Raw genomic sequence first — 20,074 nt, forward strand, 5'->3', positions numbered from 1 at the left:
GGCTGCAATGCTTGGTAAGAAATGTACGCATTATCCTGCCCATGCAATTGTAACCCCTCTGTACAGTATGTTCACTAATAAAATAAAATAAAATTAAAAAAAAAAGAACAGGTCAAGTGGTTTTTGGAGTAAAACACAAAGCTTAAATTCATCTGTGGACATAGAGGAAGGCCAGAGGTGGTCTCCATGTCAAGAGCTGAAAGTCAACAACAGAGTAAGCGCAAACAGTGGAAAAGAAAGAATCATGAGCAGAAATCGAAAAGTCAACTGGTTTGTTTCGAAATGTTTACAAAACTTTAATAAGTTGGTAATTAAAAAAATAAGAAGTCACAATACCCATTATCAGGAATAAAAACTGGAATATCACTACATGTGCTGGAGAATTGACAGATACAAGGAGGAATTTTTAAGTGACTTTAAGTCAATAAATTTGAAAAGTTAGATAATTCCTTAATAGCTTACCAAAATTGTGATCACTTAAGAAACAAATCTGTATTTGAAAAGTTTATCATAAGGAAACTACAAAATTCAGAGAACTTAGTGAGCTCTACTAATATTGAAGAAATACTAATTTCAGTATCCTACCACGTTTTCTAGAGATAAAAGAGAAATACAGTCCATCTTAAGACTCTTTATATCCAATCTTGAAGATATATAGAAAATCATAGAGCTGGGCTGGGAAGGTGGCTCAGTGGTAGAGCGCTTGCCTTGCATGTATGAGGCCCTGGGTTCGATTCCTCAGCACCACATAAGCAAAAAGAAAAAAGCCGGAAGTGGTGCTGTGGCTCAAGTGGTAGAGTGCTGGCCTTGAGCTGAAGAGCTGAGGGACAGCGCCCAGGCCCAGAGTTCAGGCCCCACAACCGGACCCCCAAGAAAAAGAAAAGAAAACATAGAGCTATCTTACAAAAATATATACAACAATCCTAAACAAACAGCAAACAATTTAGTAACACATAAAAAGATAATACATCATAGGCAATTGGTTCCAATTTAAATCAAGCATATTTTAGCATTTCAATATTAGCCCATGTACTTAACCACATTAGCCTACTGCAAGAATCAAACTCGGTAGTGACATCTTGAGAAAGGAGAATAGCATCATTATAGTTTCTCGCTTTCATGGTATGGAATGTGTATCCTCGTTCATACAGTAAGCCAAGTAAGATGCAAATTGTAGCAACTGGACAGTACCTATCTTTCCTAGCTACTGGCCAAGCGAAAGAGGCAGAAATGTCCAGAATGAGGCAGAAATGACATCTGCTCCTTCCAGATCCAATTCATAAAACAAAACTTCCTAGCGGGACTCAAAGCTGTGAATCTAAGGGCCAATGAAAGCAAACTGACACTTCGGAGCTCTGTAAGTTTCCATCAGCCTAGGACTCTAAAAAGTTCAGAGACCAAACTTTGAATGATCAAGAAGTAAACTTTTATGAAATTCAGCCAAAGGACTGCAGGATTTATTTATTTACCAGGAATAAATCTGTACAAATTAGTAATTACTTGCAGAATTGGATAGATAGCATAATACTCAGTGCCTGACACATAGTAAGGGTCTAGGATTGTGAGCTAGATGGATGACTGACCTTCTTTCTCTCCAGTTCCTTCCCTCCCTCCCCTACTTACTTTTTATGAAATGAATGCAATATTTTAAATTTAAAATGAGCTGTCAGTTAAAATTGACAGAATTAATTTTTCAGTAAGGCAAAGTGAGATTGTTTCATATTCATATTGATGCTTGTTTCAAACACCTGTGATAAAGGCCAGGTGTGTGGGAACCACGTGGGCGGTCATCAGAAGTGTCTCAGACCCGTGAACATGGGGGCTCGCTCCCTGTTGGAGGCCTCCGGGCCCTGTGGCATCGTTCCTCATGGACACTGTTTTCCACAGCAGGCAGGGGACCATGCTGACGCAGACCGTGAGAGCTATCCACGGATGCCACTGTCCCCAAAGGGGAGCGGAGAGCAAAGCTGATGGAAGAGTTTGGGGTTTTACATTAGCTTCCCTAGGGCTTAAGGCCCGTGACTTATTTAGGAAGTACTCTCAGGGCGGAGGGGAGTGGGGAACCCAGACAAACCAAAAACTGTACAAGAATGAGGAAATTTGGACAGAGAAGAAGCTGAACAAGAAATGTGGGCTTAGGCTTTGGCCTGGTGCATGATGGGAAGGAGGGAATTCTGGGGATATGGTCCTGTGACCAGGTCTGGCTTATGACATATATCTGACAGTGTTGTTACTGATCATTTGTGTGGACTGGAATCGCGAGGAAGAGGAGAGAAACTCTTCTACTGCTGGCAATCCTGGGCCCTTGAGGGCCCAAGGCCTAAGAAAGGGACTGGCAATCCCAGAGGTTTACAGAAGAGCCAGGGGCTATTACTCAGAGACTTAAGGTTGTAGGCAACCTAAGCTGGAAGCTTATTGCCCTGTGCTTTAACTACCAGAGTCCTTAGCCCTTGCAGCTTTGTCATCCTAGAAGAGGTGGTGGCAGCAGAGGGCATCAAGCAGTGATAAGCGTACCTTCTAGTGTTTGTAGGTCTCACGTAGGCCTCCAGTGCTGGGACCCTCAGCCCCACAGACAGGACAGTTGTTACACTCTCAGACCTAGACCTTGGCCCTTGACGGCTACAAGGATTACTACCCCAGGGCCCTCCCCCTATGGTGCATAGTGGATAGTGGATAGCTTTCAGGTCCAAAGTATCTGGAGACTGTTGGCCCTTAGATTTGCAGCCCTCTGGAACTCTTCCATCAAACAGAACCCCCGGCTGTCATCTTCAGCTCTTCACAGCACTTGTCTTCCTTGATCCTGCCCCACCCCCATCGTTTCTCCCCTGACTGCACTCTGCAGCCCTTCAGCTACCCTCTTGTAGCTTTTGCCGCCGTTACTACTGCTGCTGCCTGCTCTGCTGCAGTTGCCTCTTTGTTTTCCTTTCCAGTTACAGCTACTTTGGCTTCACTAATGATAACAATAAAAGGTAAACAAGGAAAGACCACTGAAAAGAAGCTTTCTTTTTTGGGGGGATTTAATATTGCAACACTCCCCTAGGCAGCATAGAAGAGTGTCTTCAGACCAGCTCACAGTCAGAAGTGAGCCAAACAGCCTGTATATATAGCTAGAAAGGAACTGTGAAAAAGGTGTATGTTCCAGTCATGGTAGTCCCTCATGTAAATGAAGCACTGTGTTTGCACCAATCATGCATAACCCTTTGTGCAACTAAAGGACCACACGTGCACCAATCATAGCAGCCCCTCATGTGAATGAAGGACTGCCTTTGCCACCTGGGGGAAATACTCCCGCCCTGGCTTGGGTGAAAATGGCCACAGCATCTTCTAGAGTTCACTGAAGCTTGTGGCAGCAAAATGCCTAGTATGTGCTGTTTGAAACACATGGCTGGTCCGGGCACCAGAAGCCAGAGTTGTGCTTTGTCAGCAAGCAGCTGTGGGTGCCACGTAACTTCCTCAGGGAGCTGGTGTAGTGTTTAAAGCAGTGATGCTGAAGGAGGACAGTTCATCTGGCTGCTTGGCTGATTGTTCTTTGCTCAAGGCGGCCAGAATACCAGGGAAGAGTCTAAAAGCTGTCAAGAGAGTCAAATCACCTCTAGTCCTAACTCCCAACATCTTAGCTTATTTAAAGAAAAGCTTACACTAACAACTTATTGACCTTAACAGTGTTTTTATTGAAGTATCTACTAGTGCTTTAATAAAGCTTAGCTCCTGCCACAGTTCCCCATTCCCTGTCCCAATGTAAGGTGAATCTTTTAGGAAGACCGTTTAAGATAGGGGAGTGGGAGGTTTTGTGCTTTCATTTCTCCTCCTTTCTTCCATCTGCACTCGGATATAATGACTGTATGACTTGAGAGGAGGGAGGCCCATGTCCTAAGGATTGGTGAGTAAAAGAAGAAATTTGAGTTCCTGCAGACCACGGAGTTACCCCACTGCCCCCAAACTATCTGCTTTAATAGACTTCTGACTTACTGGGGGAAAAAAAGACACATGTCTGTTGTTTAAGTCGCTGTTATTTTCATCTTTGTGAAACTGAAAGCTATTCCTAATTGATTCAGTTTGAGAGGACAGCAAGCATCTTAGAGATTTTCTGGGCACTATGGTCATGTGCTACAGACACCAGGAAGGACATTGTGATGACAATGAACATTGATGTTTCTATTTTTAATAGACTTTTTCCTTTCTTCCCCCATGCAGTTCAGAGCCCTATCTCTGAACTGTATATATCTGATTTCAATTTGTGCTTCTGGTCTTTTAGATATAAATAGGTCTCTTCAAAACCATTTTACCAGAAAAGAAAAGATCTTGTATACTAGGCTACACATCTCCATTCTTTCCCATTGAGGGAGAAATGAAACAGAAACACCCCGGTGACCACCAAAATCAGCAGATACAAACAAAAATATGAATACGGAAGACCTCTGAGACTCTTTTTGGAGCTATTGGTCTTTACCCACCCAAAAGCTTTTTCTTTCTTCACGTTACTTCACTTACCTGCCTTGAAGATGTAGACTGTATAAGTAATAACATCAAAATTTGTCCATTAATCTAGAAATGTGGCTTCTTACCCACGGGTGATTTTGCTTCTCTGTGGGACATTTAGCCACAGAGAGGGAGATTTTTGCCTATCTCAGCTGGACGGGTGCCACGGCTCTGTATCCAGCGTACACAGGACAGCTGTACAACAGACACCTGACAACACATCAGCAGAGCCACGGTGAAGACGCCTGGGTAAGGCTAAGTCACCTTGGTACAGACACAATCCTTGGCAGTCACCCTTTGTATTTCAGTAGTGTGGTTGTCCAACAGTATCACTAAAATACTTAAATTTTATTTAGAGATTATGAATTGATTGCTTGGCTTTTCCCTGCATCTTAAAATAGCCCAGTGTGCATTCCCTGCCACTCTTCTTGGATGGTTTGTCATTTCCTACTAGGCAAAAGGTGACCAAAGGTTGATGCCTAACCAAACACACATGGAGACTCTCTTCCTGAATTGCTGTGGTTCAAAACTAGGATTTGAGTACAAATTTAGACTAAATGTAGAATATTTTTCTTTTAATTTGCTACCTACATTTTACATTTCCAAGGCATCTTACTTTTCTGTATAATAATATAGAGGTTAACTTATCAGTGTGTTGGTTGTCATAAAACTTAAAGGAGTAATCAACAAGTTAAAACTATACATCTAGGAGTGGCGCTGTGGCTCAAGTGGTAGAGTGCTAACCTTGAGCTGAAGAGCTAAGGACAGAGCCCAGACCCGAGTTCAGGCCCCGTGACCAACAAAAACAAAAACAAAATGTCTAGCATAAACACTATGGAATTGCAGATGTTTTAATGGGAGAGAATGCCAGGACTGTCATTTTCTGCATCTCTGCTTAGCTCTGAGAATAGAAAATGTGCAAATGATGCCCTGGGCTTTGTTCTGGGAGGAGGTGTGAGCCGGGAGGTGTTTGGTTCTGCAGGTGAGGTGGAAATGGGCGCATGTGGTGAGATGACCCACAGTTAACGAAATTGAGCACCCTGGAAACAGGCAGGACCTTTTATCAGGTAAGCTGGAGTAACACCCAGATGTTTCTCCAGCTTTATCCCACACCAAGCATTAGTGGGTCTGGATATGGCGGGGGGTGGGCTGTGGCATCAGGAGCTAGGCTATTACTAAAGGATTGGCAGGAAACAAAAGGAAAGCTGGAGGCCTGCCCAGCTCAGAAGTAAAGGAGGCTCCAGTAAAATACGAGCTCCTTGGAGACTGCAAACCTGGGTCACTGGGAGAGCGGCCGTGTCGGGTGATAAGATGAGAAGGGGGGCGGGGGCAGTGACCGGATGCAGTGAGGTGGAGAGGAGCCAGGGAGCCTGGATGCTGAAATGTCCAGGAAGCAGGAATGTCACTGAGGGAAGCGCAAACGAGAGCCTGGGATTAGCGCCACCACGGAGGTGTGAGTTCTCAGAGTAGAAATGAGCCATTCCATGGGAGGGCTCATGAGAGGGCAGCCAGAGACGGGACCCAGCAACATGGGCAGCGAAGAGGATGAGGGGTGAATGGAAACAAATCACGTCAGAAGGGACAGGTCTTAATGAAAGACTTGGATAAATATAGTGCTGTTGGGGGCAGAGAAGGGGTGAGGAGAGGGGAGGGAGGGGAGGAAGTTCAGGGAGGAAACACAGTTAACACTGATGCAGCCGAGTGATCGGGAAGAACGAGGAACAAAAGAACAATAAAACAAAATGTAAGTAGACATGTCAAAGACAAGAATTTAAAAATATCCATCCAGATATCATCTGTACAGTTTTAACGTTGTTATCTTATTGAAATAAATTTAGAGTCCACTTTTTTTAATAGAATAGCAGAAAATGCAAAACAATGTGAAAACCTCTCCTAACCTATGGAAATATATTTTCAGCCTGTGTCCCCAGATACACTGTTTGAACTGTCGGTTTGAAAGCATTGGGGCTAGAAGGTATTTTTGTCAGAGACCTCTGCTGATTGTATTTGAATGAGATGTAGGGATTAAAACCCACCAAAAACAGCTGCAAACCTGGGTCAGGTTCTCAAGTCTTTGGACGTGAGGCCGACATGCCCCCAATGACCCCATCCTGTTTCCTGGACAAAGTTTCTAACCTGCTGAGCAAGAAGAGAACCGCAGACCAAGTCTAAACTACCCCAGCACATCCCCACCCAGTGGCCGCCTTTCCTATGGAGCGATGGTGGTTTGTCCTGGAGAGGGTCACTCTGTGCTTGCGACCAGGGCATCCAGCTAATGGAGAGCCCCTGGGATGGAGATGTGACTCCTAGGGAATGTGTTCCTGCCTGCTCTGATGATCACCATCCCATGATAGCTCCTGGGGCCTTGAAAAGTGGCCCAGCTTGGAGCAGGAGCTTGGCTTAAGATTCCCCCGCTCACACATTTCCCATGCCTCCCTCCCATCAGAGTGCGTAACGACAAGTCTGGTTCCCACACATGAGGTTTACAAGGCCCTTTGAGCAGGTGCGCTCTCATCCATCTTTGTGCTTCCGTGTAGATTAAGCATTTCTGCCTTCCACTACCTATTCCTAGTTTCTCCAGAGGGAGAGATGTCATAGAGCAGTGTCAGAATGGTTTGTTCCCTTAAAATCACCTCTAGAGAAGGCCGATGGAGAAATCGCAGGTGATTGGTACATGCCGCCGCCGAGCCCTGATCATGATTGCCCCAAAGCCCGGTCCTCATCAATCAGCTCGGTGTTCAGGAAGAATCTTAAGCCAAGATGTGATTTCTGAGCCTAGGGTTTTTTTTCCCCCCTCTTCTCACCCTCCACAGTAAACCCTGGGACATGAAAACAGCAGACAGTGTGAAGAACTTATCTGCTTAACGTTTTCCAAAGCCAAGCGAAGACCACCTGGACTTGGCAGCGCTGGTCAAGTCTGTGTGAAAACTTGGTCACTGAGGACTGAATATGCACCTTAGGGTCTGGCTCTCTGGAGACACATTTGTTTGCGTGTCTCTGGTCCCGAGTGGGAAGTTTCGAGATCCCCGCGTGGCGTCACATTCGGCTGACCGGCCTCATTTGCTGCCAGGCCCCTTGTCAAGACCAGGCCTTTCTTTGTAGTCCTCAGAACATAGCAGGCCTGTTCTTCTTTCTGGGCCCTGGGCTGTGATGTTCCTCCCTCAGCCTGAGTCACTCTATACTTTGCTCACTAGCTTTGATTTTTCAGCCAGAACATCTTGTGCATTGGTTTCAGAAAGGGAAAGGGGCTTTGGTGCCCAACACATTGAAGTTTAAATTGTAGGACAGCCGTTTACCCAGTGTGTGACCTCAGGCAGGTTCAGTGAGCACGGTATTGTCAAAGGCCAGGCCAGAGGGAGAGTGTGTTAAGCTCAGCTCCATTCTGTTTCCTCCTCCTTTTTTTCTAGGTATTTCCTGAGATCAAGGATTATAACCAAATCTTCTGGAGCCTCAGTAGTGTTGAGGACACAGTTAGCACCTTCTGAATACTTTTTGTTGGACTGAACATAGCTGTCTTATCTTAGCACTTGTCTTATCTTTTCTCAAAAGGAATTTTCATTAATTTTGATCTCTGGAGGATAGCAGGGTGAAAGCTGTTTAGAGCAATTTGGTAATAGCATGTCATTTGTTGTGATTCGGGGAGCAGGCAGGACCTGTCCCATATTTCCAGAACCACCATGAGTGCAGGAGCAATGCAGGTTCTCGGGCCCACAGACCTCCTGGAGAAGTGTCGGCTTCCTAGCTAGATAGGCTTGTGAATTCGCGTTTGAAAACACAAACGTGTTCCTCGTGGGGTCAGAGCCTCTGCTGGAGGTGTTTGAGAAGCTGGTACTTGAATAACGGATGAAGTTTCTTGACCATGTCAAGAAGCCTTCCAGGAGACCCCAGTGAGCCGGTGAGTAATCACCAGCTTCTCTGTGCTGTCGTGTCTCATTAAGTATCATCATGTTTCCCTTGACCCAGTCACGTGACCTTCGTCCTGGAGAGGTGACTGTGATAGCCATGTCTCCTGAGAGCCCCTCCCCCAGGCAGCCCACACACAGCCTCCCCCTCCCTTATCTGCAGTGAAGTATAGCTCCTTTCACATTGGGAGTTCCCTTAGGACCCAAGGAGAGAATGTGTATCACAGTCCTGTACATGGGCTCAATGAGATAGATTATTCCTTATGTATTTGCATAGAACATGTTTACTTGTGGAGTAGCTAACATGATCCAAGACCTGTAATGAATTCACCTGAGCCTACAGATATCGGTGATCATCGAAACTGGCAAATCAAAGCGGATGCATTTCATGCTTGTTTTGAGAAAGTGATACCAAGCACTGGGGCACATATCAGGTGACCATGTGAGAACAGTGCTTGCACACTTCGGTGTGGCGTGGGTGAATGCCAGCACAGTTGCCTGTCGCCTGCCTGATGGTCTGTGTTCTTCACCCCCAGGCATGCGCCAAGGCAATGACCACGGCACCCAGTATCGGTCAGCGATCTACGTGACCTCGGCCATGCAGATGGAGGCGGCCCTGAGGTCCAAGGAGGACTACCAGAAGGTAGGTCCCCGCCCCCGCTGCCTGCCCTGCTCCGGGATGTTAGAGGGAAGTTTAATTCTTTTCATCCAGAACTGTATCCATTTACATTGTTTTGTGTGTGACTGTATGTGTGTATGCGCGTGTGCGTGCACCAGTACCAGGACTTGAACTCTGGGCCTCACAGTCTCATTCAGTGTTATTTGTGCTGGTACTCTACCACTTGAATCATGCCTCATGAGCAGTTTTGCAGGTTATTTGGAAATGGAGTCATGTAGACCTCTCTGCCTGGGCTAACTTGGCACTGTGATGTCCACGGCTTAGCCTCCTGAGTCACTAGGATTACGGACAGAGATACTAGCAAACAGCCATTTACACATTTTAAAGAAATAGTGTGATGAAAGTTTAAGAGTGAGTCTTCGTATCTCTTTAAAAGCAGCTGGTCTAGATGCATATGCACCTTGTTAAAAATCTCTCTGTCCTTGTGTCTTTGCCTGGATCTCTCTTTCAACATGAGATGTTTATGGTCTCACAGTTCTGGAGACGAGAGTCTAACATCCCAGTGTCCACAGGGTGGAGCCTTCCTGGACACAGGGAAGGGCCTGTGCAGGCAGACACACAGGCGCGTCTCTCTGTGGGCTTGCATCTTGTCCTTATGTGTGCTGTGTCCACACCGGCCATTCTTCTAATGACTCCGGTTCTCATCCCCACCACCTCCTTTAATTTCATTACTAATAAAAAAGACCCTAAGTCCAAATAAGGTCACGTTCAGAGACAGCAGCTTTTCCGGGATGGTCCCAATTTATCTACAACATGCTCTTTCTTGCTAGGCACAGTAAATTTAATTATACTAAGTATACATATCAGAAATATAGACATTGAATCATTAAGTAGATACTTCACTTTAATATTTTTAAATCTCTTCCAACAGACACTTAGGTCTTTTGATAAGCAACTTGAATTGCTTGAATTTTTAGGCTTGGTAATACTGCTTAAACTTTAATGTCTGTCTCCTGGTGTGGAGAGACGTGCATTCCTCACGCTAGCTGCTACTCTAACAATGCCCACCCACTTGGGAATTCTGTGAAAGGTCCGTCAGGAAGCGGCAGCAGAGGACACAGTGAGCGGGGCGCCGTGGGTCCGTGGCCATGGCGATGAGCAGACAGGGCTGAGGGCTGCTCCTAGGCCATGGTCTCTGCCTGGAGCCCAGCCCCAGGGCCTCTGCCGCTGTGGAATCCTGCTTGGGCAAGAACTGGCCTTTGTGACTTGCTTCTGTTCCATGCAGATAAGATGTCACTTTTGAGGTCAGGTTCTAAAAGATGGTGTCTTCTACAGCCATCTCCCAGAGCTCCCTCAGGATCATGGCCCTGGGAAGGACAAACCCTAGGCAAAGGCTGAGTGGCCGGGGACCAAGGCCTGCTGAGGGCCTGGGAGCTGAACCTGTTAAGCCTTTGGAGGAGACGCCAGTCTCGGCTGGCAGTTTAGCCCCAGCATCATAGCAGACCTCAACCCACAAGCACCCAACAAAGTGTGCCATGGAGCTGAAATGATGATGTTGCATCGCTGTTCAGAGGTTCTCTGTTTTGTAATAGGGTGTCCTGATACTTCATCTATCTCAAAAAGTCTTGAAAATTGTCCTTTCTGCTCTCCCTCTTCATCATGACTTCTCTGACCGCGGCGGGCACACGGAGCATGCCTGGTGCGGTTAGGTGCAGAGTGCCACCTCAGGCTGTCGCTCAGGAGTCACCTGTGCCTCAGCGCATGGCTGACACGTGCAGAGCCACAGATCCTTCTGCTTCAGGCAAACCTTGCAATGAGATGAAAGAGACCCCATTTTTCAGACACTCAGAACAGCTAGAATTAAAGAGAAATAAGGCCGGACACAAGTAGGTGAGTTGGGTGGCTCTGCCAGACCCCAGAACAGAAATGACAGGGGTTGTCTAGAAGGGTGGAGATCTAAACGGAGTAAAAAGATACGTAGGGCTCACAGAACCTGGGATTCGGCTGGCGGTGGAGAGGGAGAGAGAGGAGATCCAGGGTGCTTGCAGGAGTCTAGCCAGCGACAAGGAGAAGAGGCAGAGGTGTGCGGGCGCTGAGCTCAGCTGGAAGAAGGCGGAGTTTGAAGCACTCATGCTGCTGGCATCCGAGGGGCAGCTGGAAGGAGACCTGGGCAGTTCTTGGTTGAGGACGGTCATGGCTATGTGCTGGGTTCATGTCAGCAAAGCACAGGACGTAGTGCATAGTAAGTGCTGGGTGGATGGGAGCTCTCGCGACTTGTAGGAGCTCTCAAAGTGAATATGGCAGTGAAACTCTAGTTGATCAGACCATTGAAGAAAATCAGTGGGTGTGATAGAGAAAAAGGTATAGGGACGTGAGCATTTGAAGTGAGTAGAGATGCCACACCCTGCTACGCCAGAGCCCCGTCCTCACAAGAGCTGCACGCTGGGCCTCTCTGGTTTCACCTACTGCCTTTAATTATAAAGGTGATGTTTATCACGGATACTAAAAGTCACATATGATTCGTGCTGCATATGAACTGCACAGCGTCGTGATTTGTAGTCTCGCAGTGTAGCAGCAGTGATAGGGGACTGTGGAAGGATATCAGCTTGCCTCTAGATGTCTCAAAATGAGACAGTATCAGGGTTTATAATGAAGACTGTGGGCTCAAAACAGTGCCTGCCATATGGTGTTGAAGACGTGAATACTTGCTTTTCTATTTCCTACCCCAGTCTCTCTCTCTCTCCCCCACACACACCCTCTCCTTTCTCTCTTCCCCTCTCCTCTCTTTCTCTCCTGGGTATTGAACTAGGGGCCCTGCTTGCTGTGCAGGAGCCAAGCTGCTGGCCCCTTCCCCAGTAATTTTTACCCTTGGCTGTGAGCAGAACCCATATTGATTTTCAAAAGCTTCTATCCAAGCCAGATATGGTGGCGTGTGCCCATAGTGCCAGGTACTCAGGAAGCAGAGATCCAGAAGATCCCAGTAACCCACCCCCCCAAAAAAGTTAGTGAGGTCTCATTTTAACAAAGGAGTTGGGTGTGATGATGCACACCTACAAAGGAAGAATAGGTAGGAGAAATATGGTCTAAGGCTGGCCTCAGGACAAAAACCATGAAGCACTATCTGAAAAATAACTAAAGCCAAAAAGGTTTGGGGGTGTGGCTTTAGTGGCAGTGTTCATAAGGCCTGAGTTATATCTATAATGCCTGAGATATACATGATAAAATATTATATACATATGATACTTTTAATTATTCTTCCATTACATTATAGACAGTTGTTCTAAACTAAGCATATGGGACACAGATGGATAGATCAGTCAACCAGCTGATAGTAGATAGGCAGCTACAGGGAGAAAAATAGGTTTGGAGATATTTAAATTAGGGACTCCTCTGTCTTGGCACCCGGACAGCCCTTGCTCTTCCTAGAGCTGTATCTGCTTTATGACCAATGCAGAGAACAAATAACATTATATTTCTTTTATCTTCTCATATATATAAATGGCACTAGAGTCCACTGAGAGATGAAAATGTAGAAAGAGTAGGAAGCACAGTCTTTCTGAACTGGCCAGCACCCAGAGGGTGACCAGGGCACAGGTGCTCTGCTTCTGCCCTGATGACCTGGGCCAACAGGGTTGCTGCATGTGACCACCGAGCACTGCAGTAAGGGATGAGTTGCTTTTTTAATTTTAGTTAATTAGTATTTATACTCGAGTCCAGGGTCCAGTGTCCAGTGTCCGTTGTATCAGATGGTGTTAATCCATGGAGTAGTGTGTGCACCTTTGTGTATGCACATGCATATGTGTGCACATGTGGGAGTGTGCACACGGATGTGTGTGTGTGTGTGTGTGTGTGTGTGTGTGTGTGTGTGTGCGCGTGCGTGTACACTGGGCAGGCTCTGGGGCTGCATCAACCTGGCTCCCTGTCTGGAAGCTTCTCTCCAGAGCTCAGGACGTTATGTCCTCACTATGTCAGGATCGACTGCTCCTTCTCCTTTCTGGAAACCACAGCATTAGGGCCAAGGCATTTTGGGGACTCACCTATCTCCAGGTGTCTCCAGGGCCCAGGTGGCCACCGATTTTCATGAGTCCCACAGAAGCCAGAGCCCAGGGCAAGGGCTGGTCTGTAAGGCATGGGTGTGCCAGGGGCAGGAGCAAGGGCTGGGGAAATGAGTGGAAGGGAAAAGGGGGAGAGCCTGGTGCACACTGGCTGGACTGTCAATAAGGAGTGAATCAGCAGCGGTCCCCAGGAAGAAGAGGAAGCCGATGCCTGCAGCTTCATGCATGTGTGGGTCGGAGAAGGAGATGGGAAGCTCTTAACTTGAAGGCAAAGTCAGGAGCTGTGGGCACGTGGGGCTGTTCAGCATGACAGCCCCTGTGCAGAATGCAGCCACAGCCAGAGCGAGGGGCAGGTTAGGGTCCCAGGGGTACCTGTAGCCATCCAGGAGAGGTGCCTGTGATGAAGCGTGTGTAAGGGGAAGCTGGAGCTGCCCTCTTCATCCTCACTCTGTCCTAGGCCGGGGAGGGCACTGACTGCATGGGCTCCAGCTGACCCTCCATATTGATAGGGCTCCTGGGAGCTTGTGGCAGGGCACAAGAAGAAAATCCCAAGGAGACCTTCCTGAAGGACCTCCTGCTCCAATGCTGTTGCCACATATCAGACAACCTCAGATACTGAGTCTATAGAGCACAGTAACAGAGTGATGAGCCATATGCACGTGGCTATATGCTACTGATGGAAGAGCACCCCGGAAGCCACCGGTAGCTCACGGGGTACCAGTTACTGCTCTAAGCATGTTGTAAGTCTTTGGCTGTATTTATCTACATCTACATCTAGAAAGACAGATATAATAGATAAGATTAGGTGTGAATCTCTCCCTATAAAATTGTATGCATTAATGTATTTCTCAATCCTTGTTTCTATTTTTGAAATTTGTATGAATTACTGTCTATTCCATTGGTATAACTGATAATATAAATAAAAAGAAACAAGTGATTTGCCAGTAAGAAAGGGCACAAGAAGTCAATAAGGAAGCCAATCCTTTCTTTTTTTTGGGGGGGGGTCTGGTCATGGGGCCTGAACTCTGGGCCTGGGCACTGTCCCTCAGCTCTTCAGCTCAAGGCTAGCGCTCTACCACTTGAGCCACTTCCGGCTTTTTTCTTTTTGCTTATGTGGTGCTAAGGAATGGAACCCAGGGCCTCAGGCATGCAAGGCAAGCGCTCTACCACTGAGCCACCTTCCCAGCCCAACACCCAATCCTTTCTTTTACACTTACCTTTGAACAGAAAGTGATTTCTACTGGCCTCAAAACACAGGGGCAGTCTTGGATTCTCCCTCTGGCTTTCCTGAGCTTTATGTCTTGGGTGATCTTGACTCATCTCAGTAGATAACAAAGGCATTTAATTTTAGGGGAGTTGCTTCTTAACCCTAGGAAGTTAGAGTCTGGAACTTTGTCATCTCATCAAACACATTTAGATTTAATTCTAAAAGCAAAGGCATTCCGCAGATGATTTGTCCCATCCATTTTCTATTTCCCGTTTTCCCCCGTTAGTGGTTGGCATGGCCAGCTTTGTCCCTCGCACGCACCTCAGTCCCTGCAGGGTTCCTGGGCGCTCACTGTAACACTGACTTGGGTTACTAATTTGAGAGTCTTCGCTAGTTTGCCCCTAGTGACCCCAAGTAACCAGCCTCTTCAGCAGCTTCTTTTGGTGTGGAGTCTGGAGTGACAGTATTGCTTACCACAAAGCAGCCATTTGGACATAAAATTAGCTGATTTTTTATCACAGGGACCAATTGTTGAGCTAATTAGATATTCAGTAGTGCTGAGGAGCCAGAAACCCAAAGCGATTTTCCATCTAAATTGTGGTTTTGTGCAAAGTTGGCCGGGCTGAGGGTCCCAAGCTCACCAGCAGCCTGATGAAAAGAAAGATGGCTGAAGGGGTTTGCTCATTTCCCACCCTAAGGAGGAGCTCAGGAGGGAACTTGAACTTCAGCCTGGCTTTGCTGCCCTGGGGACTGCTGGGGTCCACACTTCTGCATGGCCCAGCAGCTGCCCCCGATGCCTGAGGACCTTGATGCCTGGGAGCTTTGCAAAAACGGGGTGTGCTGCTGTGAGGCCTTACCTTTGGATTTCCCGGTGGAATTACTTGCTCTGCAATTAGTTAGGAGAGGTAAACAAACGTAGTTTTGTTTTAGGATTAACCAGTGTGGTCCAGTTCCCACCAGAGTGAACCTGTCACGACCAGCCTCTGGCAGTGGAGGAGGCCCGCGGGGGTCTTCCATATTGAAACTGTGACTCTTACATACTGATAGATTATAGGTCTTTATGTTTGAGAGATAATCAGCAGATAGAAAGACTTTCTGGACACATGACCTAACTCCTTCCCAACTCCTTAAGATGCATGAGCAGAAAAGTTTCCTCTGATTATGTCTTTTATTAAGGGAAGAAAAATGTTTTCTTTTGTATTTTATAACATATTAAGTCTTAATTAGAATAAAATCTTTCTAGAATGCATGTTAGTCTTCACACTTCAAATATACACCAGTGCTTAAAAATTTGTCTCAACCTGGGCACCTATAATCCTAGCTGCTCAGAAGGCTGAGAGCTGAGGATCATAGTTGGAAGCCAGCCTGGGCAGGAAAGTCTGTGATACTCTTATTTCCAATTAACCACCAGAAAACCAGAAGTGGTGCTGTAGCTGCAAGTGATAGAGTGCTAGTCTTGAGCAAAAATGCTCAGGGACAATGTCCAGGCCCTGAGTTCAAGCCCCATGACCAACAAGAAAAAAAATGTATGTTAATCTTTCTATGTATTTACCTGTCCATCTACCCCTCTCCCCATTCATCCACCCACTTTTCTACCTGTGTATTCATCCTTCCATCCAGCCAGCCATTTATCCATTTATCTATCTAACCATCCATCTATCTATCCATCTTCCCACCCATCCACCTATCCATCGATAACTTCAGTACATACCTATAATATTGAAAGTTTCCATAATTTATCTTAAATTTTAATTATATAACAACTCAACACAGCACTCTAATGAAAAAAATATAAATGATTTGTAGTGATTACTAGAAAATAGCCAATGGTTTTTAGAATAAAGATTTCATTAGATTAATTTTTTTCCCCACTTCAATTGCAACCAGATATTCACAGTGACTCCACATGCTCTCCAGTAAACCCTGACAAGATACAAGATGTGATTCGGCTAGCTGGTGTGTTTGTGTGTGCATGTGTGTGTGTGTGTGTGTGTGTGTGTGTGTGAGAGAGAGAGAGAGAGAGAGAGAGAGAGAGAGAGAGGAGAGAGAGAGAGAGAATGTAGTTTCTATTACCAAATAACTTATCAGTAAAATTCTTGCTTTTTCTCTCCCATGGTCCATATGCCATTTCTGTGAACTGTCCTCTGTACTCTGAATCCCCATATCGAATGCCTCCTTATAATTTCCACGTGTTTCTCGGCATAATATGTCCTAAACTGAAGGCTTTCTTTCCCACCTCTTCATCACCAAGTTCCTGGCTCCTTCTCCCGTCCGCCCACTCACAGCCTTCCCAAGATAAGCTCAGATCCCTTCCTCTTAGCCTGACCTCAGCTCACCTGAACTCTGCTTCACAAAGACACCTCCAGCGGGCCTGCTTCTCTTCCCAGCAGAGCCCTATCAGCGCTGGGACCACTAAAATGCTCCCAGTCTATGGAACTTCTTCTTCTCCACCCCTGGGACCAACAGGCAGCCTAAATGGTCCCCATAAATATAACCGCCAAATCATTTCCTTTCTCTGTGTCAGTCACTCCATGGCTTCTCAACCACGTCTGGAATCAAATCCAGAATCTCCCACAGCCTTCCGGGTCCCACACCCATAATGTATCTGTAACTTCTCATCAGAGAAGTTCCTAACCGTCACGGTATAAGATATACCTAACATAGGATTGCTGCCCGACTCTAAACCTTTGGATAAAGCTGAAGAACTCCTAAGAGACCCAGGGACTCACCATGAGAACCACAGGCACATTATAAAGGATGGTTCTAGATTTCTTTATATTCTGAAATCTGTCCTTACGGGATCCACCATTCTCACAAAGAGGTCAGATTCAAGGCTGCAGGATTGCTCCCTGGTTGAGAATCACTGCCTCTACTTACATTTAATTACTTACATTTAATTACACTGTTCAACCCAAAGCCTGTCTTGCAAACTTTCTTGACACAGCAAGCCGCTAAAGGTTACAGTCATGAAGCAACTTTTGATTATATTGTCAGTGGCTGGAATTTAAAAGTGTGTTCCTTTTGCTAATTTGCCAAATCTCCAACTGATCGACCCTGTATTCGTTCCCTACGGTACTTCTACAAACAACCTCAGACCTGGCAGCTTAAAACAACAGCAATGGATTCTGTCCCAATTCTGGAGCTCAGAATTTCACTGTGAGAAAAGCAAGGTGCTGGCTGGGCCGGGTTTCCTCTCTGGGCTCTTCTGAGAGATCCTTCCTTGCCCCTTCTAGCCTCTGTGCTGGGACGTCCCCCCAGGAATTGTGGCCATATCCCTCCAGCCTCTGCCTGTGCGGTAACATCTCCTCTTCTGTGTGTCCATCTTTGCTTCCTCTATTAAAAGTACACATGGGGTTGGATTTAGGGCTCACTCAGACAATCCAGTATAATCTCTCTATCTTAAGATCCTTTCTCAACTGATAGACATGGTAGCCAGGAGGCACGCCAGGAGGCTGAGTTTGAGGCTAGCTCAGGCTGTGTAGCAAGACCTCGCCTCAAAAACACAAAACAAAACCAAAAGACTGAAGAACTTTAGTGAACATATGAAAACAGAATGGTGAGATGCACCCTGGTGGCTCATTCCTGTAACCTAGCTACTTGACAGGCTGAGAGCAGAAGGAACATAGTCTGGCCAGAAAAGTTCAAAAGACCCAAGCTCAAGTGATAGTCATATGAGCACCTACCTAGCCACCAACAAGCCAAGAGAAGGAGCTGAAGAACAAAAGTACCACATCAGCTCACTTACCTTGAACCTCTGAGGGCCAGCAACTGTTGCTGAAGTCTTTGTAATGTTCAGTCATGGTGGCCAAAGGAGACTCAGCCTTGTGCTGTGTGCATAGATAGATCCATGAAGGGGTGGGAAAAATCATAGCCTTAGCTGAGAACACCCAGCTTTGACCCTGGTTCTGTCTTCACCTGCCATGACCTTCTGTGGTTTTTAATTGATGTCTCTTCAACCCTAGCTGTTGATTGTGAAGTGGGGAAAATACAGCGAAATTTTTCATAAAACTTAACAGCTCAGCAGTGTTTACTGCATTTTGTCAATGACCTTCACACATATACACACAAGGACACACTACAGGATCTGTTCTATATGCCCTAGGAAAGAAATAGTGGCTTAAGAGGAGGGGTGCATTCCCATTCCCAAGATGACCCCCACCGTAAATTTAGAGTTACAGTCAATTGACTACGAATTCCGTGTTTTTCACCCACAGTGTGTGGGGGTACTTGGGAATCTAGACAGCATTTTGTGAATATCAGGCTATGACAGGTGACTTCAGAGACAAGGCTGTCTGCAGTGACTGACCCCCTCAAATTTCAAACCATAGCTAGAGTGAAGGATCCAGGATTTGCTGTTCTGCAGTGAAAATAGCAGGGCTGTTTCTGCGTCTTTGTTCCCCGGGAAATGGGCAGGCTGCACGATGGAAGGATCCCTTCGCGGTCTGTTGTGCTCACTGCCCTGTGATGTTTAAAACCCATAGGAGAGTATGCAAGCGCCTGCTCTTGCCAACCCTGAAAAACAGTTTATTTGCATTAGAAGAGCCTGCGCAGATGAGGGTAAATGTCAGTTGACATTTTATGGCTTGAGGATTAGACGGTTCTTCTGCACTTTTCACTTATTTGTGCTGTTGTTTAAGGCATGAAGTTATGATTTCAAATGTACATGGAAATGTGTTGAATAATTTATTCATTTTCCTTAGTCAAAGAGAAAAATCCTTATTTCGATACCCAGCAATCCAGAGAGAATTCCTCTCAGACCCCTCTTGGAGGTTGTAATTTGGGTATTGTTATGGACTCGAAATAAGAACTTGTGAAATAAATATTTTAAATGCCCATTTCCAAGAGGCAGACATCTCTGTTTCTATGTACGCAGCCATGCAGAGTGCCGCATCTTTGGCTTTAATGGTTTACTTGCATCTGGGTGATTATTTTCATTTCTACTTATTACTGCGTGTTAGACTACCCGTTTATGAGTACAGATTGCCCTTTCTTGCACTGTATTTAGAAATCTCTGCATTACCCCCGGGCATTTCTTCATTAATAGGGGGGTGGGGAGAGGAGAAGCTTGTAATAATGGGCTTTCCATATTAAACCGTGCATCCGCACTCCCTCCCAAATGAAAGATCTGGGTTGTGTTACTGCCCTCTGGTGGCCGTAGGTCTTCATTGCCTCCTCCCCCCCCTCCGCTCCCCGGAGCAGGGGTCCACAGGGCCAGCGCGCCGGGCGGGCGCGGGCGCGGCCAGCGCGGCTGCGCAGTCTTTCGTTCGTGGGCGGTTTTCTGCTCACGTGCGGTTCCAGGACAGTATGGTAATGGCAACACTGGTTTGGGCGGAGGAACCGACGCCGAAGAAACGGCTGCATTTGAGCAAACGAAGGCAAGGGTCTGTAGCCTGCGCTGGTCCTCGCCGCTCAGGGCCCGCACGGGAAGGTCCCGCGGCTCCGGGGCGCGGGCCCGGGCCAGGCGGGTTTAGGGTTTGTTCTGATGCGTCGTCTTTTCCGTTGCGAACCCTCAGCTCTTACCCGGGAAACTGCAGGGCGGGCTGAGCGGGGCTCCACATGCACACACACGCACGTGCGCACGCACGCACACTAGCATCCACTCTGCAGGGACGTCCTCTAAGGTCGCCCACAGGGAGGAACACGACCTTCCACGCGACCTCTCCAGGCCTGGCTCACACTGGCGGCTCTCGCTCCCTGGGCCCCTCGCTGGCCCGCCCTCGGCCTCGTGGGCAGCACGCGGCCGGCCGCCCCGCAGGCCCTCTGGGCACAGCCGTCGGGTTAAACCCCGCGCTAACACTGGCAGTGCAGCGCG

At 46.9% G+C, this 20,074-nt stretch overlaps 1 protein-coding gene across 4 annotated transcripts in view; it reads left to right on the forward strand.

The window, feature by feature from the left end:
* Msra (methionine sulfoxide reductase A) overlaps positions 1-20,074 on the forward strand; it is a 254,975-nt gene that overhangs the window by 171,967 nt on the left and 62,934 nt on the right. For all 4 annotated transcript variants that reach the window (XM_013024254.1, XM_013024255.1, XM_013024258.1 and 1 more), the window contains one exon: positions 8,918-9,024. In XM_013024254.1, the coding sequence (XP_012879708.1) occupies positions 8,918-9,024 (107 nt within the window). The remainder of the gene's footprint in view (positions 1-8,917; positions 9,025-20,074) is intronic.

This window comes from Dipodomys ordii, unplaced genomic scaffold (genome assembly GCF_000151885.1).
Source record: "Dipodomys ordii isolate 6190 unplaced genomic scaffold, Dord_2.0 Scaffold74, whole genome shotgun sequence".
In the NCBI taxonomy this organism is placed as follows: Eukaryota; Metazoa; Chordata; class Mammalia; order Rodentia; family Heteromyidae; genus Dipodomys; species Dipodomys ordii.